This window comes from Heloderma suspectum, chromosome 2, assembly GCF_057233095.1.
Source record: "Heloderma suspectum isolate Gila_16-S chromosome 2, 16-S_ref, whole genome shotgun sequence".
In the NCBI taxonomy this organism is placed as follows: Eukaryota; Metazoa; Chordata; class Lepidosauria; order Squamata; family Helodermatidae; genus Heloderma; species Heloderma suspectum.
In genome coordinates, this window is record NC_139459.1 from 161,750,100 (window position 1) to 161,773,542 (window position 23,443).

Consider the following 23,443-nt stretch of genomic DNA (forward strand, 5'->3'; position numbering starts at 1 on the left):
GTCAAGGAGATTACAATATATAGCCTCCATGTGGGATGACTACACTGCAAATCCTTTAATGAGGTTCCACAGTTACAGGAGGGCATCTCCAGTGCCCGGGAGGCGGTCAAGGAAAACAATGCCGGACTGTACGACCCATTCTGGTGACTGAGTAACGATCTTGGAGGGGAAGTCGGGTGTCAGCAGCCAAAGTAAGGCAAGATAGAACCATTCATTCAGCAATCCGAATCCCCTACACCTCCTCCTCCTCCTGTTGCTGCCCCTCTGCATCAGCTTTCAAAGGTACAGAGCTATGGAAGACCCCCTTTCTGGACTGCGCATGTGGCATATGAAGAGTTAAGAATAAATGAGCCAGAGTTGGCGCTTTGTGGAGGCGGCGCTTTCCCTCGGGGCAGCATGATGCTACTCGGAACCACTTCGTATCACGAGGTGGGTCCTCCAATTCAGCTTCCATCTCCTTTTTTTCCCCATGGTGTACAGAGGCGCTGAAAAGCCTTGTTGCCTTGCCCACCGCGGCATCTAACTCTTGGAAGCGAAGCAGGACAGTGCCTTGCCCACTGGGGCATCCAACACTTGGTATGTGAAGTCGGACGGTACCTTGCACAGAGGGACCATTGATTCAGAAGCGCAGACATAGCCTAGCCCAGCAGGGATATTGCATCTTCAACGCAGCCACTGCCTAGCCCAGCAGGACCATTTTTTCTGGAAAAGGGCAGTGGCTAGCACAGCAGGGCCACTGAGTATTGGTAATGCAGAGTGCCTAGCCCAGAAAAGGGGAAGCTCGTCTTGAGATGGGACAACAAGTACCCCAACAGGGCATGTCCTTCATGGAAAACCTGCCTGGGGCAGGTCGGGTGGATGCGAAAACAATCCAAGGCCAAGAATGTCGAGGTCACTCACAGAGGGGAACACCCTGAGGGGTGGCTGCAGCTCTATCACCCTGGGCCCAACACCAAGAGCAAATGAAGGAGCAATGCAACAAAAGAACTCCCTACATGCCGAAAGGAAGAGGGAGGGGATTAACACTGCATTATTCACTGGGACTTGAAACCAGAGAATGAACTACTCTCTTCCAGTCCAAGTGGAATCTACTGTTGGGAAAGAAAGAGAAATCCCACCAACGGAAGCCAGGGTCAAACTGGTTTGAAAATTTTTACAACCTGATTCTAGGGATCTAAAGGAACAGAGTGGCGCAAGTTAACATAATTTCTCCTGTGTATGCAGTTGGTCATCTCTGCTGACCTCATGCTCTCGGGGGTCTTCTGACCGAGGCAGGACGACACAGGAGCTATGCCTGTCATTACCAGTGGTGGTCCTACCACCCCTACATGCCAACAAGCCCTGCTATAGGGAAGAGCTGCGGGGGTGCAGACCTGGACCCTGGGAATAGTTACCATGGTTTTCTAAATAATGGATCTACCAAGGAAAGAAAGAAAAGAATGAAAGAAAAGGGCATGAATGGACTGAACTGCCATGCCTTTCTCACTAGGGCATATTGTATGGAGAAGAGGAGCCTGGTAGTGCTAACAAGACAACACCGATGCCTATTCTCTAGCGAGCAGTGGCCTGGTGCCAGAAAGGTGGATACAAACCAACTCCAGCCCTCCAAAAGGGCCTATTCCTTCCTCGGGCACGACCCTGTTGAGTGAATGTGGGTCTTCGCCCCTAGGGCTCAAAGCAAGAGGTGGAGGCAGGCAGAGACTGGATGGCAGAGGCAGGAAGAGGCCAATGTACGAAGCCACGCTGGAGGAGCCAGGCAGAGGTGGGCAGGCAGAGGTTTGAAGAGAGACACCCGTGGGTGCTGGATGGTGCAAATAAGCAATAGCTCCGTGGGGTCCAAGCCACCAAACCCAGCTATTGCACCTGGGCATGGGGTGTGGGGTGGGCAGGTGACCTGGTTGATCCTGCAAGGCTTGTCTGAAAGATAAGCCATGCATACACATGGGCATCACAGTGAAACTGTGAAGTCACATAAAACCTATTATGGTACCTTTGGCCAGGGCAGGGCTGGCAGGCAGATCGGCTGAGGTTTATCTCAGATAGTGGTAATGAAAAGATGATGCCCTTCCTGACTAAAAAAATGACAGAAACTATCCAAAATAAAGAGAAACAGCAGTGTAAGTGCGCTACTCAGTTGCCCGAGGGCTGGAGGGTGAGGTAGACCAGCTGGTGACCCAGGGAGGTGACGACAAAGAATACAGGACTCTTTCGAGGCCCAGTAATCAGAAGGTATGACTATAATTATTGGGGCCACGGTGGCTTAGTGGTTAAGATAGCTTCGGCTACTGGGCGGTATAGAAATGAAATAAATAATAAATAAATAAATAAATAAGATGCTGAACTGCAGACCGGAAGGTCAGCAGGACAGCAGTTCGAGACTCGAGTGCCGCGTGACCAAGTGAGCTCCCGTCTTCAGTCCCAGCTCCTGCCAACCTAGCAGTTCGAAAGCAAGAAATTGCAAATAGATGAATAGGCACCGCTTCGGCGGGAAAGGTAGCAGTGTTCCGTGCACCTCGGTGTTCAGTCATGCCAGCCACATGACCACGGAAGCGTCTTCGGACAGCACTGGCTCTTCGGCTTAGAAATGGAGATGAGCACCACACCCCAGAGTCAGACACGACTGGTTGGGGACACCTTTACCTTTTTATGACTATAATTCCCTTAAAGGAACATCCCTGGGACCACAATTCCAGTGCCAAGGAGGCCGTGGGGGAAAACAAAACAACTGCAGGCTCTATGACTGGCCACAACCCCAAGGGAGGGAATGGAATGGAGGAGATTAAAATCTAGTAATGAGACGGCCCTGTTGGGATGAGTACATGGTAAATTTTTTAACAAACATCCATGGGAGGGCAATTCTGGTGCCAGGGAGGCAATGGGGTTTTTCAATCGTTATGTATTGTTTCATTATTTTTCTGCTCCCCAAGCGTATATTATTGGTCCTGCCGGTAAACATTTTGTACTCTCAATACTGAATGTAATGCAGAGATGGTGGTGGGTAACTGGGAAGCGCTTTGACCCAAAGAGGAGATTTAGTGTAAGACCTTCCACCCATACTCTGGAGAGCAGAATGCTCTCTCAAGAGAGTATACAGGTGGCGGGAAAAGGACAAGAGTACCTTGAAACCCAACAGTGCCTTGCCCACCGGGGCATCTGACTCTTGGCAGTGGAAACAGGACAGACAGACACAGTGCCTTCCCCACCAGGGCATCTGACTCTGGAAAGGCAACTCGATTCTGTAAAGTGTAGAGAGGGGCAACTTGATTCTATAAAGCTGACAGTGCCCAGCCCCGAGCAGCAACTCGATTCTGTGAAGCAGACTGTGCCTAGCCCAGAGGAGCAACTCGATTCTGTAAAGCGGGCAGTGCCTAGCCCACTCAAAGGTATTCTTGAGATGGGACAACGAGTAGCCCAACAGGGCACATTCTTCATGGAAGACCCGCCTGAGGCAAGGCGGTTGGACACAGAAACAAACCAAAGCCAAGACCTCCCAGAGGGCGCTTACATAGGGGAACACCCTGAGGGGTGACTGCAGCTCTACCGCCCTGGGCCCAACACCAAGAGCAAATGAAGGAGCAATGCAGAAAGAGAACTCCCTACATGCCGAAGGAAGAGGGAGGGGATTGACACTGCATTATTCACCGGGACTTGAAACTGGAGAATGAACCACTCTCTTCCAGCCCTAGTAATACAGGAATGTGCTGTTTTGAAACAAAAAACCCACCAACGCAAGGTGGGGATGTTGAGATTAAAAATAATAAAATATTGAAATTGGTTCTCCGGAGACTCTTTCCCTGAGAGCAGAAGACAACACAGCCTGCCTGCCAGGAGGGCCCATCCACATAGCAGACCCATGCCATCTCAGTGGAATCGGAGGGAGACAGGTGCTACGGCACCCCCTTACATTCAGAGCTAGGTTCCATCACAGGGCACAAAGAGTGGCATAATTAAGTATGGAGGAGGAGGAGGACCCTTACAGATACAGAAATGGTACTACATCATCCCCTTGGGTAAATCCATAGTTGGGTTGGTGTACTGAAGCTCAGCGAAATGGTAATAGGAAGAACAGCACGAATAAGTCCTACTTATCACAATTGAATAACTGGAATGCCACGCCTGACTCAAGGAAAGACAAGGGAAAGCAGCCCAAAGAAGGAAAAACAGCGCAGTTAGTGTGATTGTGTATGCAGCTCAGTCACCTGAGGGATCGAGGGTGGGGTAGCCAAGCACAGGCAGGTTGACTTTGAGGAAGACCAGCTGCTCCTCTAAGTCGGTGTCCAAACAGGAGTGGTGGGCTATTGCCACATTGCCCGCCATGAAGAACACTCTCGCTTGGAATGCTGGTGGGTGGGCAGCTGAGTCGTTCCCTGGCCACACGAGCCAAGTCCAGCCAAACTAGGCTGCAGGATGACCAGTAAGCCATGGGGTCCGTGGTCCAGTCCTCCAGAGGCTCTGCTGGGTAATGCTGCACAGATGTTGCGGCAGCATCCTGGAGGACAGGTTGGGTGCCTCTCCCCCCAACCATTGACTGCACTGCCCTGGCCCATAACCCCTGGCCTCTGGTCCTGATGCCACTGGAAGGGATGGGGAATGGTCTCCCCACCTCCTCTTTCACCTGCCCCGGCCTCTTCGCCCATTCCCCCCTCACCTACCCCACCAGTTTCTCCAGCCACAGCGTCTGGGAGTTGTCCCCACAAAGGCCATCTTTCAGGTGCGGATCGCACATGGCCAACATGTACGTCCTCACCTGGTAAAGGGGCTCTACCCACCAAACTAGGCCACCCCTCAGCCTTGTCACCACTTCCTGCATGTCTGGCAAGAAGCGCCTGCCTATGATGGGATCCCTGGTCTCCAGGAACTCACCTATCTGCTTCTGGAGATGCTGGGCCACAGGGATCACCTGTCTGAGGAGGGCGGTGCTAGTGCTCAGGGTCTCGGTGGCCTCGAGGAACAGCTTGAGGACCACCACTGCTGCTTGCCCAGCGGTGCCTGGATGCCAATGTCCCCAACGCTAGACACCTCATGGACAGCACACTGTTCCTCCAACATATGCTCAAGCATGAGGTAGGGGGAATTCCGGTGCGTTGCGATGTCCCCAACGCCGCCTGCTTCTCCCACGGCAGCCTACTGCCCTTGATGCTGTGGTGGAAGTGCCCAGCCACCTTCCTGCAGCTCTCCAACAGGTTACGGATATCGGACATGGGGGTGGGATACACCTTGCTGCTGCCTATTCCAAGGGCGTCCCTCACAGTCATTTTGAAGCTATGAGCGATGCAGTGGATGCCCTCGAATCCACCATCGCATACAGCCTTCAGCATGTTGCCCCCACCTCCACCCCGGTCCATGACCATGTATCTGCGGGTGAGCTGGTGACCAGCCAACCACCCCCCCAACATGCAGTTCATGGCCTCTGTTATCTCTGCTGCTGTGTGGGACTGGTCCATGACTTGTGCATGAAGGATGGCCCAGCAATACCTGTCCTTCCCACCAGTCCTGGAAGTAGTGGCCACTACCGTCCCTGGGGCTGCCCACCAGTGAGCCATAGGGACAAGTAAGCGTACGCTCCGCCCTCACTGGACCAAATGTCCAAGGTGAATTGCGCCATCTGCGACTCTGCCTTGTGCAGACGGTCCACCACTTTCTTCCGGCATGCCCAGTACAGGGAGGGCACCACCCGCCTGCTAAGGGTACTGCGACACTGCAGCTTGTAGTAGGGCACCACCAGGGCCATCAACCTCTTGAACCCTGCATTTTCGACGAGGCAGAATGGCTGCTCGTCCAATGCCACCATCCCACCAATGCAGTTGGTGATCTGGTCGGGTACTGGAAACCTCCACCTGGTGGACTCATACTTCCCCCACCCCATCTCCTCCATGGTGGCCTGCCTAAGCCTCTTGGGGGTGAGAGACGGAGAGCTTGCAGAAGTTCCGGAGCCACTACCAGCCTTATGCTTGCCCCTGCTGCTGGCCTGCTGGGACCTGGGGGCCTCTTCCCCGAGCAAGACTGATTGGTGCTGCCTCCTTAAGTGCAGGAGCAGGCTGCTGGTGCTGTAGTGCCCTGGCTGTTTCCCCCTGCTCAGAGATGCCTTGCAGTGGCAGCACACGGCAGTGCTGGGATCGGCTCCCAACTCAAAGTGGTCCCACACAATGCTGCCCTCATGTTTCAGGGTAGGCGCAGACGCAGACTGCCTGCCCTCTCTCTGGGGGAACACCACACGAGCGGGGGGAACAATGGAAGAGGGGTCAGGTGCTGAAGCTTCTGCTTGATGCTCCTCCTCCAACATACCCTGGAGGATCTCCTCCTCTTCGCTCTCCACCACACTGAGGACATCAGACACCTCTGAACTAACATCCATCAGCGGGCTCCCCTCTTCCACCACAGAAGGAAATGCTGCACCGCCTTGGACAAGAGTGCAACTACTGCACCCGCCCACGCCAGCCTCCTCAAACAGTGACCTCCAAGCACTGCAACTGGCCTCCATACTCCACTGCCCTAGTCCACCAGGACGCACTATCTGGACTAGGGGACAGACAGCTCACCTAACGGTGCTGCTAGTTATAGCAGCACCTCGCCCACCTCTACCCCTGCCAACACCCCAAAGATGCCTCATATTGTGCTGGATTGCTTTGCCACACAGCAGGGTGTTATTGGAATAAGGTAATTAATATAAATACTATGTGTCTCATGCTTTTTCAACACTGCCATAAAATTTGGACGTATAGTGTTGGTGGAACAACAACCTAGCACGCACGCACACAAGGACACAGACACACAAGAGATAAAGAAAACCAGAACTACCTAAGCAAATGACGGGTGTCTTTAATTTATTGTTTTATATTTCATGTTCTTTTATGGAAGGTAGGATAACTTCAAGAAATACAGGGCGACAGCGCAGGTGATAACAACCAAATCAAACAATAATAAAAAAAAACTTTAATTTGTTTTGAGAGGATGAACACAAAGAAGACACAGACAGTTCAATTCAACGGGGGGGGGCACACTACACACATAGGCTGCTATAATATGCCTTTCTTTAAGAATTTAGAAAGAAAAAACAATGCTTGAATATGACTTAAAAGGGGGGGTGGGGGAGGAACACGGCCAGAAGCCAATGTTTGTTTTTAAAAATCGAAATTAAGACTGGGTTTGTAAAAATCTAAAAGAGACAGAGCTGAGTGACAAAAATGACAAGGAAATAGAATGGAGAAAGCAGAAGTAAGGGTTGACGTTAAACAACAAACGCAGCCTTTTCCGGAGTCCAAAATCAAGATAAACAAACACAGGAATGGCGGGGGAGGGGAGAGTATAGCAACAACAAGCAAGGAAAAGCTATGTCAGTTTGAAAAAATATAGAAAGGAGAGATGAATCTAATCAAATACAAATAACAAGCTGGAGATAGAAAGAAATAGAAGCTGGCTGGAAGAGGTGCTGCAAAAGGCACCGTCCCAAAGGGGACGGACAATCAAGGAGCAAGGGAAGGGAACACTCCCAGTACAACCAAGCTGTTTCCTTTAAATTTCAAGGAAAGCCTAGTGGCGATCAAAATCAAATAAATTGAAGGAACAACTCCTAGGAATGCACGCATGCCCACACGATCATCTACCCGCACCAGCCCTCTTTCCCAAAGACACAGCTCGCACAATAACCGAACGCAGCCTTTCACCGAAGTATATATACACCCCCTTCCTCCCCCACTCTCTCTGATTGGAGACTGCTGGCGTCGGTTCTAGCTGAGAGTTCCTAGTCACGAAAGCACACTCCCTCCTCCTGTGCTCACCTTCCCACCTCCCCCCGCCCGCTCACCTTCCCCCTCCCTCCTCATGCCCCTCCACCTGAGTGTTCAGACGTTGATACATTTTGGAGACAGCCTTTCTGGACTGCTCAGGCATTAAGTAGTGCTCCAAATATATGGGGCAGAGGAGGTGCTTTGAGGGGGGGGATTTGCCCCAGGGCGCCTCGGTACTGCTCTGACTCACCTCACAGCACGAGGATTTTGCTTCACCCCATTATTCGGGCTTCATAACAAGGCGGTGCACAGCCCTACTACATACTTGCACAAACAAGTCATTCCTAGGTCAGCCATCTCCCTAGGCATATTGATATCATCTTCCCAACAGGAAGCAGAAGCAACTTAGAACCTACTTAAGCACATTTGCACCACTGTCAGATCTGGGAATGAAGAACCCCAAACGGGAAAAGCAACAGTAATAATTCTGTCAGTGGTGCAGGTTTTACCACAACTTGAAGACTCGGATCCAAGAGAAGTCATGATCTATTTATAAAAGCACCTGAAATACAATGAAGAGGTCTATGGCTGCAGGCTTACAAATTAATACTTTGGATTGGGGTGCACAATTCACAGGCCCCAATAGTCTTTACTGCACCTCAGCCACCAAGTTCTCCACCACCCCAATTTCCCCTCTACCTGTACTCTTGATCTTCCCCCAAAGATCTTCACACAGATTGATCTTTCCCCACCACTACTAGCAGCGAGGAAAGAGCGATCTGTATTAGGAGAGAGAGAGAGAGAGAGAGTGTGTGTGTGTGTGTGTGTGTGTGTGTGTGTGTACACACATATATCCCCCAAGCTAAGATCACATAAAGCCCTCAGGTGAAAATATTGTACACCCCTGCCTTAGGTGCCTTGATAGCAGAATTAGAAGCCTGCTATTTAAAATTATAGTTCAGTGATCGTATGACACCTGAACAAAAGCCTCAATAAAAAGATTGTGTCCAATTATCATTACCTCTTGGCACATGTTACAGAACAGAACCTCTTGGAACCACGGAATTGATTGGCTGGGCCGTATTTTCCACAAAACTCACATTTCAGCAGATTCCCTTTCTTATCTTGCTCTGAGGAAGTGAGAGAGATGCAAACACTTTAGTTATGCAAGGCCCTGTATTTTCTTGACTAAGTATTCACACCCCTTTCACTTTTCCACATATGGTTGTGTTACAAACTGGAATTAAAATGGATTTAATTGGCATTACCATTTGATTTACACAACATTCTTAACATTTCAAAGGTGTAAAATATTTTTATTGTGGCACAGGAGTTAAAACAAAAACAAACTGGCATACATTGGTTGCACAAATCTTCATCCCCCTGAGTCATTACTTAGTAGAAGCACCTTTGGCAGCAATTACAGCCGTAAATCTTTTTGGCTAAGTCTCTACCAGCTTTGTGCATCTGGATCCTGCCATTTTTGCCCATTCTCCTTGGCAAAATTGCTCAAGCTCTGTCAGGTTGGATGGGGACTGTTGGTGAAGAGCAATTTTCAAATCTTGCCACAGATTCTCAATTGGATTGAGGTCTGTGTTTTGACTGGGCCATTCTAAGACATTCAGGTTCTTGTTTTTAAACCGCTCCAGTGTCACTTTGGCTGTGTGTTTAGGGTCACTGTCCTGCTGGAAGGTGAACCTCTGCCACAGTCCAAGATCCCTTGCAGACTGAAGCACGTTTTCCTCTAGAATTGCCCTGTATTTGGTGCATCTATCTTGTCCTCAATCCTGAGCAGTTTCTCAGTCCCTGCCAATGAAAAGCATCCCAACATGATGCTGCCACCACCACCATGCTTCACCATGGGGATGGTGTTCTCAAGGTGATCAGCACTGTTGGCTTTGTGCCATGCATAGCATTTTGTGGTAAGGCCAAAAAGTTCAATTTGGTCTCATCAAACTACAGAAGCTTTTTCTGCTGTATCTCCTACATGCCTTTTGGCAAAATCCAACAGGATTTGATATGGGTTTTTTTTTCCAGCAATGGCTTTCTTCTCACTACTCTTCCATTCAGCCCAGCTTTATGGAACATCTGGGTGATAGTTGTCCCATGGACGGTTTCTCCCATCTCAGCTGTGGATCTCTCCAGCTCTTTCAGACTTACCATTGGCCTCTTGGTTGCTTCTCTGACTAATGCCCTCCTTACCCCGTCACTGAGTTTTGGTGGATGGCCTTCTCAACGCAGAGTCACGGTTGTGCCATATTATTTCCATTTTGTAATAATGGATTTAATGGTGCTCTGGGGAGGATGTTCCTTAGTTTGGGATATTTTATTTTTTTTTATAACTCAACCCTAATTGGTGCTCTTCCAGAACTTTATCCCGGACTTGTTTTGATAGCTCTTTGGTCTTCATGATGCTGTTTGATTAGATATGCTCTCTAACAAACTTTAGGGCCTTCCAGAAACAGGTGTATGTATTAATCTGAGATCATGTGACATTTGCATTACACACAGGTAGACTCCACTCAACTAATTATGTAACTTCTGAAGGCAGTTGGTTGCACCAGAGCTTTGACATTATGGATGATTTTGTGTAGATCAGTGAAAGGAAATCCTAACTGAATCCATTGTAATTCCAGGTTGTAACACCACAAAATGTGGAAAAGTCAAAGGGGGGTGAATACTTATGCAAGGCATTGCAACTTCAAGTAGCAGCAGTAGAATGCAAGCTTAAGATCTTCTACTTAAGATCTTAAGACGTCCTCGCTATTGAAAGGCTACACAGCAAATGAATCAGGTATGATGGAGACTCCCCAAAGGGAAATTTTGAAACCCCCATTAGTTGCTACACTGCAAATGCTATGACTGTTAATATGCAATATATAAACTAAGCAGTACAACCATCAAACGCCTCCACTGAGGGTAAGGTAACGGACCAATCCCCTTGTGCAACTTTGCTCCAGGCACCCCTTCAAGAAAGAGTAATCAAATCAAAGTACTTGGCTTAGCTCTCCACAACTTCTACCACTGTTCTTCACTGCAAGGCCTGACAGCCACCGATGGCTCCCAGTCCCCTTAAGCTCTCCACTTCTCTCTTTTGCAGCAGCTGCTCACTCTCAGCTGGGGCCTTCTAGCTTTGCTTTGTTTGCTTTAGCAGTGGGCCAGCTGCTGTGATCTGGGCTACCTGCGGAGGCATTGAGGGTGGGGAGTCAGGAGACTGGCTGTACAGTGGCTAGAAGGCAGGGAAGAGGCGAACACAGGAACAATCAGCCAATTCACTGTTATGCGAGAGGAACACAAAAGGCAAAGTGATTGCCTAGCTGCAGCGGTGCACTGTGCAAGCGCTGGAGGAGAAATGGAATGTGTGAGAGAGAGCAACATGGACCTGCATTGGGAGATTTTGCAGCACTGAGTAGAAGAGAGCACTGTTTCAGTGGTGAGAAAAAGATCCACCCAATCCAAGGGCCAAGTGGAACTGTTGGAATTGACCTGCCTGGTAAGCAATGAGGCTTTCCTTAGACAATGTAGAGAGGGATGGGGAGGAGAGGCCCCCAAAGGCCTCCAGCCGAGTCCTATGCCCAGCATCGTGCTTGACAGGATAGGCCAAATAATTAGCAACAAGCAAATAATTCACCCTAACCCCCCACACTGTTCAGACACTCACCTGCTGTTATGCTTTCCCCTCCTGGGGAGTTGCTAGGCTGGTTCTCAGTCTGCCTAGATGGAGCTCCTCCCTGAAGGGGCTTTTCAAACTCTTTTAGGAGCTGAGAACAACCCACCTGCATTCAAGAGAGAGGAAAAGAAGGCCTGCATCAACAAGCAACCATGCTCAAAGCACCAATGCTCACCATGCTTCGCTAGGGAGAACTACAAGACCAATGCAATTTCTTCTGGCCTCAGCAAACATAGGCTAAATTAGCAAGCTGCACATGCTGACAGGCCCCTTCATGGATCACTGCCTTGTTGTGGCGAAGGGGCTTGCGTAACTCAGTGAAGCCATAAGCTATGCCGTGCAGGGCCACCCAAGACGGACAGGTCATGGCAGAGAGTTCTGACAAAATGTGGTCCACTGGAGAAGGAAATGGCAACCCACTCCAGTATTCTTGCCAAGAAAACCCCATGGAACGTATCACAAGGCTAAAAGATATGATGCCGGAAGATGAGCCCCTCAGGTTGGAAGGTGTCCAATATGCTACTGGGGAAGAGCAGAGGGTATTTCCAAGTAGCGCCAGAAAGAGTGAAGCGGCTGGGCCAAACCCGAAAGGACACTCAGCTGTGGATGTGTCTGGTGGTGAAAAGAAAATCCGATGCTGTAAAGAACAATATTCTTTAGGAACCTGGAATGTCAGATCAATGAATCAAGGTCAGCTGGAGGTGGTCAAACATGAGATGGCAAGATTGAACATCGACATCTTGGGAATCAGCGAACTAAAATGGACAGGCATGGGTGAATTTAATTCAGGTGACCATCATATCTACTATTGTGGGCAAGAATCCCTTAGAAGAAATGGAGTAGCACTCATAGTCAACAAAAGGGTGGGAAGAGCAGTACTGGGGTACAATCTTAAAAATGATAGAATGATCTCAGTACGAATCCAAGGCAAACCATTCAACATCACAGTAATTCAAGTCTATGCCCCAACCACTGAGGCCGAAGAAGCTGAGGTTGATCGGTTCTATGAAGACCTACAACACCTTCTAGAACTAACACCAAAAAAAGATGTCCTCTTCATCATAGGGGATTGGAATGCTAAAGTAGGAAGTCAAGAAATCACCGGGATAACAGGCAGGCATGGCCTTGGTGTACAAAATGAAGCAGGACAAAAGCTAATAGAGCTTTGCCAAGAGAACATGCTGATCATAGCAAACACTCTTTTCCAACAGCACAAGAGGCGACTCTACACATGGACGTCACCAGATGGTCAATATCGAAATCAGACTGAGTATGTCCTTTGCAGCCAACGATGGAGAAGCTCCATACAGTCAGTAAAAACAAGACCTGGAGCTGACTGTGGCTCAGATCATGAGCTGCTTCTTGCAAAATTTCGTCTTAAATTGAAGAACGTCGGGAAAACCACTAAACCGTTCAGGTATGACCTAAATCATATCCCTGATGAATATACAGTGGAGGTGAGGAATAGATTTCAGGGATTAGACCTGATAGACAGAGTGCCTGAGGAACTATGGACGGAGGTCCGTAACATTGTTCAGGAGGCAGCAACGAAATCCGTCCCAAAGAAAAAGAAATGCAAGAAAGCCAAGTGGCTGTCTGATGAGGCTTTACAAGTAGCTCACGAAAGAAGGGAAGCGAAAAGCAAGGGAGAAAGGGGAAGATATACCCAACTGAATGCAGAGTTCCAGAGAATAGCAAGGAGAGACAAGAAGGCCTTCTTAAATGAACAATGCAAAGAAATCGAGGAAAACAACAGAATGGGAAAGACTAGAGATCTCTTCAAGAAAATTGGAGATCTCAAGGGAACGTTTTGTGCAAAGACGGGCATGACAAAGGACAAAGAAGGCAGGGACCTAACAGAAGCAGATGAGATTAAGAAGAGGTGGCAAGAATACACAGAAGAACTATACAGGAAAGATCTGAATGTCCCTGATAGCCATGATAGTGCGGTCACTGAACTTGAGCCGGACATCCTCGAGAGTGAAGTCAAGTGGGCCTTAGGAAGCATTAGTAACAACAAAGCTAGCGGAGATGACAGTATTCCAGCCGAGCTATTTAAAATCCTAAAAGATGATGCTGTTAAAGTGCTGCATTCAATATGCCAACAAATCTGGAACACTCAACAGTGGCCACAAGACTGGAAAAGGTCAGTTTACATTCCAATTCCAAAGAAGGGCAACGCCAAAGAGTGTTCAAACTACCGCACAATTGCGCTCATTTCACATGCCAGCAAGGTGATGCTCAAAATCCTACAAGCTAGGCTTCAGCAGTATGTGAACCGAGAACTACCGGAAGTACAAGCTGGGTTTCGAAGAGGCAGAGGAACTAGAGATCAAATCGCCAACATTCGCTGCATCATGGAGAAAGCAAGAGAATTCCAGAAAAACATCTATTTCTGCTTCATTGACTACGCTAAAGCCTTTGATTGTGTGGATCACAACAAACTGTGGCAAATTCTTAAAGTGATGGGAGTACCAGACCACCTTACCTGTCTCCTGAGAAACCTGTACGAGGGTCAAGAAGCAACAGTCAGAACCAGACATGGAACAACCGATTGGTTCAAAATTGGGAAAGGAGTACGACAAGGCTGCATATTGTCACCCTGCTTATTTAACTTATATGCAGAGTACATCATGAGAAATGCCGGGTTGGATGAATCAGAGGTCGGAATTAAGATTGCTGGGAGAATTATCAACAACCTCCGATATGCAGACGATACCACCCTAATGGCAGAAAGCGAAGAGGATCTCAAGAGCCTCTTGTTGAGGGTGAAAGAGGAGAGTGCAAAAGCTGGTTTGAAACTCAACATTAAAAAAACGAAGATCATGGCATCTGTCCCCATCACTTCCTGGCATATAGAAGGGGAAGAAATGGAAGCAGTGACAGATTTTACTTTCTTGGGTTCCAAGATCACCGCAGACGGTGACTGTAGCCATGAAATTAAAAGACGCTTGCTCCTTGGGAGGAAAGCTATGGCCAACCTAGACAGCATAGTAAGAAGCAGAGACATCACCTTGCCGACAAAGGTCCGTCTAATCAAAGCTATGGTTTTCCCAGTAGTAATGTATGGCTGTGAGAGCTGGACTATAAGGAAGGCTGAGCGCCGAAGAATTGATGCTTTCGAACTGTGGTGCTGGAGAAGACTCTTACGAGTCCCCTGGACTGCAAGGAGGTCAAATCAGTCCATCCTAAAGGAAATCAACCCTGAGTGCTCATTGGAAGGACAGATAATGAAGCTGAAGCTCCAATATTTTGGCCACCTAATGCGAAGAGAAAACTCCCTGGAAAAGACCCTGATGCTGGGAAAGACTGAAGGCAAAAGGAGAAGGGGACGGCAGAGGATGAGATGGCTAGATAGCATCACGGATGCAATGAATATGAACTTGAGCACACTCCGGGAGAGAGCGCAGGACAGGAAGGCCTGGCGTGCTATGGTCCATGGGGTCACGAAGAGTCGGACACGACTGAACGACTGAACAACAACAACAACATGCTGACAGGACAAAGAGAAGAGGAGAAAGAGGAAGGAGAGCAGTCATTGCCCAGGCTACTCCAGATCTTTGATGTTCTTACCGGGAAAGGCTCTGCCCCTTCCTGGATGACAAAGCCCTCTATGATGTGTGTAAGAATCTGAGGTTTGACGATGGCTTGTGGAGGCTTGGAGTCTCCCGTCTGACGTGATAACATGGCCAAGGTAGGCACAGGAGCAGCTGTAGGAGTGACCAAGCTGGAGTCACTTGGAGCTGCATTTGGGGTGGCACTGGGGAAGGACTCAGATTTGTCTGAAAGAACAGAAACAGTATTAATTAGATCCATCTGGATTCTGTATTTTTGTGGGTAATAATTTTGCATATTTTTGCTAAATAGGCAGGATTTATTCTGTTTGTTACAGACTTTAGCAGGCAGACTTTAGCCCGGCAGAATCTACACTGTTTTGCATTAGAACCTTAAGGTCCACCAGCGCAGGAAGGCAGATATATAACTGTGGAACAAGGTGTCTCTGAACACATGCTCAGCCTAGGAATTTGTTTTCAGCTCGTACACAAATCCTTTCACATCATAAATCCACTTCTGTTCTCCCCCAAGCTTCCCTGATTTCAGCAGCCTAATTCAGGAGGAGGAAAAAGGTGTTTTGTTGAAGCTATTGTTAAACTACTGTGAGTCAGAAACGCTTGGTGATCTACTGCAGATCATCCTATCTACCAGTAGATGCCGATCTACATTCTGCCCACTCATGCAGTACCAGTATGGGTTGTACAGAAAAAGCTGCAGGAGTTAGCTGCGGCAGGACAATTGCTGCTCATGTCAACTTCTAGCCATAAGTGCCACACACTGAGATGAACACATGTTTATCAAAGGCACAGACAGAACTGTGTATTTATGAACCACGGAAGGGAGAAAGCTATCTATCAAAGAAACAAGGCCTGGTCCAAATCCCTCCTCAAGATTCAGAAGCTTTGTTTGTGTATATTTTAAAGTTGTAACTCATCAGCTAAATTCTGCTTTGTGTTCAGGGACATCCTTGCCCATTTATACATCCCATCCTGAAACTGCCACCAGACCCAACCAGATAACTGCTCTTACAAGAAGGAGACAGAACTCACCCTTGTTCCCTTCACCTGCAAGGCCACCCTTCTCTTCCGTGGCTTTAGGGCTCTCAGCCACAGGGGAAGATTTGGGAGCCAGGAGAGAAGGTGGTGCACTGGACTCTTCCCTCTCTTCTTCCGATTCTGCCTTGCGCTTGACTGCCAAGGTCTGAGGTTTGCTCTGTGCAGGAAGAACAAGGTGGTTTGAAGGGACCGCTAGACCAAGTAAGGAATGGACTCCAGTCCAGAGATTATTTGGGAAGGGAAATGCTGACCACCTCCTGCAAGCTTTTATGCAAAGGGCTGCATCTAGAGAAGCGCAAGCATATCTCACGCAAAAAGGATTTCCCACCTCCTCTACCCCCTTGCCCCTGCCCCCCCATCCCTAAAGGAGGCCACTCCTGAGAGTCTAGAGACCCCCTGGATCAGCATAGGATTTGGTACGGGGGTGCTGCAGCAGGAAGGGAGGGGGGTTATTGGGACAGATTGGGGGAAAACAGAATTGCCTTCCACTCATACATGGGACTCTCTGGATCCCAGCCAGAAACATATACAGGAGGAAGCAACAACACTAATACTAATACATTACACACTAATGTATTACACACATTACTAACACATTACATTACCATCTTATACACCCCAGATGTGAGGAATGCTTCTGTGATCAAGTTAAGAGTTTCAATCCCAGGGTCAGTTGATTACCACTTCCACACACAGAAAAATATCCAGGAGGCTATTTTGAAAATGTTGCTTTGCTAGGAACAAGGCTGCCTCAGGACATTTCAGTGCCTGAGGCAGAAAATATGAAATGAAACCCCACCTCTTTCATTAACAGGGGGCACGGCCCATTGAGAAGTTGCCCTGTGCTAATCCCATTAAAATGAACAAAAGCTGCACAAGAAGAGAGTGGCATTGTGCAGAAGTTCTTCTTGGACTGTGCCCATGACGGCTAAATTTATCTTTATCCCATTATGACCCTCTTAATCCAAAATCTGCTGCCTCAGTTGGCAGTATCTGGCATGGTACTCTGAGCCATGCCAGATACATAAGCAAGGAAAGGTCCTGCAGACATTGAGACAGAGGCCCAAGTAGCTCTCAACAGGAGACAGGACCTACAGCCACTAATAAGGCTTGGTAGCAGATGAAACCACTGGATGAGCAGCGAGATAGGCTCTCCCACAAAGTGCCATGAGAAAAGCTTCCCAATCGCTTGTTTGCCTTGGAAAGATCCACGTCTAGAGGACAACAGATCGAATTTCCTTCATCATCCTTGCTTTGGCTTGACAAAAACTGGAGAGACTGGCGAATGCTACCTTGACTGGCATGTTTCTGTTCTGGTTAACCAAGGCCATCAGTGAGCCTGTGCAAATGCAGCCCACTAACCACATATAGCTGTCATCAGGGGGTCAATAAATTTCTTGTTTTGCTGCCTAACTTCATCTGAAAATAGAAGGGAATTATAGAACATGTAGTAGGGTCAGCATGAACACGTAGGCCTGAGCTGCACATGCTGAATGGAACTACCCTTAATTACTAGCTAACTGAGCTTGATCATACCCCAAACCAAACGTGTAGAAAAGTGAGGATCCAACACACCCATGATGTTCCTCACACTATTCTAGTAGTGTCACTTACAGGCAACTGGACAGGCTGCACGTAGTATGCTGCTGGTGATGCCTGCATGACTGGAGATGCAACAGTGCTCTTCACCTGTGCCGTGCCTTGGACTTGCGCCACATTGACCCCAGAAGAGAGCGGAGGAGGGGCTTCTTGTAGAGGAGGAGGCGAAGAAGAAAAGGAGGCAGACGAGGTCTGGGACAATGAGGGTGCCGTGTGGGACTGGGACACTGGCTGGACTACAGCTGGCACACCCCGGGGAGCCTGCACAGCTGTGTTCATCTGAGGAAGCCCCAGTGCCTGAGCTTGGGCTGAACCTTGCTGGCGGCTGCCCACCACCTGCACCGGGATATGAGGAGGGGGCTGCTGGGATGCTGACATTTTGGCAGCACCAAGTTGTGGAAGTTTGAGAGGGGCTATGGGTGGCTTGGACTGAACAGGGACAGGTGACTTAGTGGCTGCCTGGCAAAGACTGTCCTGCTGGAGCTGCCCTGGTTGAGGCTGTGACTGCAGCATGGGCTGGACCACAAGGGTCTGGGCCTGCTGCTGGCCCTGAAGAGGCTGGGCCTGCTGCTGAGCCTGCGGGGGCCCCTGCTGCGGCTGGGTCAGAGATGGTGCTTGCTGCTGCTGCTGTTGCTGCTGCTGTGCCAGCTGGAGGTGTGTGGCGGTGTGCAAGAGCTGGGACTGGCGATGTTGGAACTGCTGCTGGTGATGGATGGCGATTTGCTGCTGGATCACTACTTGCTTCTGGAGGTGAATCTGCTGCTGCTGCTGGATCAGTGAGTGAGGCTGGATTTGGGTATATGTGGCTATAAGCAGCAAGAAAAATTACAGAGCACCGTCAGGGTTATATGCCACCTTAAAATAACTTATGCGAAATAAGTCAGACACCCGCCCAAGAAGATTACAATCTGGGGAAGATGAAGAAATGGAGACGCCAAGGTATCTACATACACTTATGAGTGGGCAGGGACAACTCAATGGTGGAACACACGCTTTGCATACAGAGGGTCCCTGGTCCAATCACAGGCATCACTAGTTAAAAAGTAACCTACGATGCAGGGCTGGGTAAAACGGCTGCCTGCGATCTTGGAAAGCCACTGCCAGTCAGTACAAGCTAGATGGACAAGCAGTCTGACTCTGTAGAGGGCAGGTTTGTATGTTCAACATTTCATTAATAGCCCAGAATAAAGAAAGTGTGCCAGAGCACAGCTCTCCACTCCAGAACACACCAACTCAAAATCAAGCTTTTCCCCTCCAAGCCAATAGCCCAACGAGAAGTAACCAATGGGCTAAACTGAATTAGAGCCAATCTTCCCTGTGGCACCTAGTAAGGGTTGTACAGCTGTCAAGATAGTGAACCCGGTCAAGGAATACATGGATGAAGGTACCAAGCCACCACTGGAAGGCTCTCCAGTAAGGAAAGCATCAACTGTCACCTACCAGAACTGATCAAAGTCTGGCTTGGGGCTGGTGTAGCTGTCCTGGTCAGGTTCATGCCCACAGTCTGTTGACCATTACCATCTGCTTCTGCCTTCTTTGCTGCTGCATTTTCTGCCTCTGTCTGACTTCCCTGGCTCACAGTCACTGCCTGGGCAGCAGAAGCTACTGGTAAAGGCTGAACTACACCAGTGCCTTTCCTCTGGCAGCTGCCCCCTGGGCCAGATGAGGCTGCTTGGCTCAGCCCAGAGGTAGCATGATTCCCCACAGAGGATGCCACACCCCCAGAAATGCCATTACTTCCTGCTGCCCCTTGGCTGAGATTGAGCGACTGGCCTACATTGCCAGAAGAGGCTTGCGTCACTGTCAAGGTCTGGCCAGCATGGGTGGCCTGGGGTAGTACTGAAGCCTGGGAATTCCCTGGCAAAGCAGCCTTTGGAGCTGAAGCCTGGAGCTGCGCATTAGCTGCTGAGGTCTGCTGACTCCTGACAGCCAAATTCTGCACCTGGAAAAAAATGCAGAGAGAAAAAGAAGTCATTAGCTTATGTTCCAAGAAGCAAAGAGCCCTGGAATCTACTCTGGCTTGACAAACAGTAAAACCGAGTATGCTGAAAAGCCATGTTGATCAGCTGTTTTGCTGCACTCTGTTTTCTTGTGCCCAAAACCAAGCGTTGGCCAATATTTAGAGAGATTGGAGAAATCCGCAACAGATTCAAATGAGTTCGAATTTCCATGACTTGGACCGGCAGATTCCACAGTGAACCAGCTTTTGTGGATTCCATGGACTTGCAGTCTGATTTTTTACTTTTGGAGGGGATCTGCGCAAGTGCAAATAGGAACGAAATTCTCGTACTTCTCTTTTAAAAATCCGATTCCATCAACGAGTGGACAACAGAACGAAAGACAGCTGACAATCTGTGAAACGCAGATGGAATGGATTTGACCAAATCCATACATCCCTACCAATATCACAAGGTACTACAGAGAGTGAGGATCAAATGATTAAAAATCAAGATCAGTCCTTGGGAAGAAGTTTTAATCTCAGCTCCCTTCTTCCTCCTTTTGAGCAAAGTTAAAGATCTCATGGCACTTTCTGGATGGAGCTTGCAGAAAATCCTCTCCCTCCCTCCCCCAAGTTCTGGGTTCTAACACAGTCCCAAACTATTTCTTCTCAGATTTCTGCTGCCAGCACCCTGATACCTGATTTCTTCGTATTTCTCCAACCCAAACTGCCCATTTTTTTCTCCCCTGCCCTCCCTTTGATACAGAGCTTGATACTGGCTAGGGCTAATTCATCTTATTGCCTGAACAGTTAGAAGAGAGAAATGGGTGCTTTTGCAGCAAGAGTCTATTTCAGGTACAGATTGCTTCAGGTTTGCTATCATGGGAAGAATGAAACCAGGCAGCAGGCCTTGTGTATGGAACTTACAGGGCTGAGCAGTGCAGTCAAAGTCATTCCAACTGATGCACTCCCCACATCTCAAGCTGCTAAGTTGCTAATGCGCCTGTTGCAGTGTTGTATTTTGTGTTTTTGAGTCATGTTTCCTAAGAAACATGACTCAAAAACACAAGAGATACACTTTATTTCTTCTACTGTACCCCTGGGATAACATGAAGTTGACTTTTGCTTTAAAAAAATGCAAACAAAAACAAAAAAACAACCAACACTAGTTAAGATAGAAAACAAACAGAGAGAATAGATGCAGAACAAAGGCAGAGCACTTAGTTCCAAAAGTGACTGGAGAAGTGTAGGGGAGGAGGAGGTCAGGACAAGACATGCAGCAAGTCACAGGGGCAGCCAAAGCAACACTGTAAGTCCTTAGAGGTCCTAGTCTATAGCTTATCCATTACAACCCCAAAGCAACTTGTACAAGTTTCCCCTACCTTACCAAATTAATTCCCCATGTACTTGCAGAATGCCCTATCATGCAGAAAGAAGGCATCTCAGGTTTCTTGAGCCCAAAGTTTGAGCTAGCATTTCTTAAATTAGGAACACTTATTAATGTTTAAGGAGCAAATAGTACATGTTGTTGTTAGAATGAGAATACAAGGGCATTCCACACAGGATAACCAACACACACACACGTACGTACAGCTGAGTACCTGGTGTAAGTCAACTGTAGAAAGTAGGCCATCAGCTGAAGTGTGCAGAAATTGAATGGATGCTGCCATGAACCCCAGAGTACAGCACAAAACGAATGCTCTACTCATGGAAAGTTTGAGCTACAGGGACACACCCAAGACTGGGACAGGCCAGGTTGGTCGTGGGAACCCCAGAAGAGGGTGTCACTGACCTGGTCCGTGTCTGTGTGGACCCCAGGAGAATGAGTGGGTGGCGCTTCCTGCTGAACAGCAGCCACAGCCCCGTTAGGCATCAGGATGAGCTGGGAGGTAAGAGGTACATTGCGGCCCAACGTCCGGTTCACCTGCAACAGGTTCCCCAGCTGCGGCTGTTGTGGGGAGGATTAGGTGGTGTGGAGATGGAAAGAGTAGAAGGGAGAGAAAGGAGGAAAGAAAGCGAACCACAAGCAAACAGGTTATAATGTGATATGGAGCCTAGGGTTTCGAATAGACACGCATCCTGTCTGAATGACCTCTTCATCATGGCCACTTCGCAGGGGATGAAAAGCAGAATTTACTTACTTCTATAGGCCAAATCACCCTTCACTCCCCATACTGGGCCAGCAGCATAGGTTACCTAGGAATAAATACTTATGGGTTTGTGTGTGGCAGTGAAGGGTGGGGTTGATGGGAGTATGGGACACTTGCTAGTTTAGAGTCAACTGAGAAACAGATTTTTCATACTGGACAGCTATAACCAAGATAATGGATTCATTAAGTAGAAGGTGAAAATCTGAGGCCAACTAGATCCAAAGACTTAGTTATTTTGCAGAAATGCAACTAAAACCAAAGATGGAATGGGGGTGGGAGGAGGGGAGAGAGAACAAGCAAGACACTTGTTGCTCATTTAGCCTAGTTAAGATGATGGCTTTCCCTCCAGACACTCTTAAATACAGGCTGAGGAAGTATTATAAACCGAAGTATTTAAACAGATGAGATGGGAGTCATATTTCAGATGAGCACTTTATCAGCTAATTTTAAAAGTGATTTATGACCTGAGGCCCAGATTAACCAAAAGAAGGGATCTATGTTCCAACACATTTTACAAAATCATACTAAGTGCCATGGGATCTTTAAGGTTCATGGAAAATAAAACTGAAAGTGACACTCACAGAGTATCCTCTGTCCCTGTAGTACAACTACACTGAAAACCAACCAAGTGTTCAAGGGAACAGAGGTTGCCTACTCACAGCTGAACACCGACTAGCAGACTATATGAGAATTAGAGACTGGTCAAGAAACATGTGAACTGAGTAAGGGGACCAAAACAGGTATTTATTTATGATAGGTGAAAGCAATGTTTCTACTTCTCTTACCCGAAGATACATCTGAGCTTGTGACTGGTTTAGAGGTGGTGACGTGGTGTTCCCCAGGAGCACTGACTGTGTCAGGGTGGTGGCACTAGGTGAACTCACACTTTGTGAACGGCTGATTAATTGTGCAGCTGATGTGGTGGCCAAATTAATCTGTAAAGTGAAACATTTAACAGAATCCAAGTTGAAAGCAGTTTAAAAAAAAAACCTGGAAAGGCTATGCCCTCTTCCCACTCCCAACAGCCACTTATAAATCTCATGCCTTTCCCCCAGCTGGTCAAGAGCCAAGAGAAGGTCTGGAGCAACCTTGGGTCCCCAAGATGATGTTGGTCTACTCCCATCATCCCTGACAATGCTTGCTGCAGATAATGAAGACTTGTAGACCAACAACATTTAGGGACCCAAGGTTGGGAGCTGCTGGGAAGAAAGAGTTGGGCACACAACCTAGTCTTTTCAGCAGCAGTAGGTTGATCAGAAGAAGCTAGGGAAGGTGGTGTGTGTGTGTGTGTGTGTGTGTATGTATGTATATGTATGTAACAACTGCTCTCAAAAAAACCCTGGCTCACAATATCCTCAACTTCAGTAAATGAATAAAATGGACTTGTAAGCCAACACCATCCAATTATGAATTACACATCATCAAAATTACTAAAGAAAAGCAGTACACGCAGTATCATTCTGTAAACAGGACAGGTCACAAGCACTATGAAGGAACAGCCGTTTTCTGTGACTGCTGATGTAGGCGTCCGCTTCCCTTCAGCCTCCTCCTCATTAGGGCGGGGGAACCCTCTTAAAGATGCTGCTCAGTCTTCTCACTTGCAACCCCCCCCACCCGACCATCTCCTCCCAACAAGAGGAGATATTTCTCATTCCTCTCTAACTGGCAATGTCACCTACTCCTCTCCTCCACCAAGAAAGCAAACATCCTTTCTACACTCCAAATTGCCAAACTCAACCATGAAATTA

General features: G+C 48.2%; 1 protein-coding gene across 2 annotated transcripts in view; it reads right to left on the reverse strand.

The window, feature by feature from the left end:
- PHC1 (polyhomeotic homolog 1) overlaps nt 1–23,443 on the reverse strand; it is a 45,888-nt gene that overhangs the window by 10,262 nt on the left and 12,183 nt on the right. Inside the window, exons 5-12 of one of the 2 annotated variants that reach the window (XM_084835488.1) lie at nt 22,481–22,630; nt 21,338–21,493; nt 19,047–19,548; nt 17,622–18,412; nt 16,002–16,164; nt 14,971–15,179; nt 11,389–11,503; nt 8,749–8,857 (exon numbers count right to left, since the gene is read on the reverse strand). In XM_084835488.1, coding sequence (XP_084691614.1) covers nt 8,749–8,857; nt 11,389–11,503; nt 14,971–15,179; nt 16,002–16,164; nt 17,622–18,412; nt 19,047–19,548; nt 21,338–21,493; nt 22,481–22,630 — 2,195 coding nt within the window. The remainder of the gene's footprint in view (nt 1–8,748; nt 8,858–11,388; nt 11,504–14,970; nt 15,180–16,001; nt 16,165–17,621; nt 18,413–19,046; nt 19,549–21,337; nt 21,494–22,480; nt 22,631–23,443) is intronic. The other variant, XM_084835489.1, reaches the window with a different exon arrangement.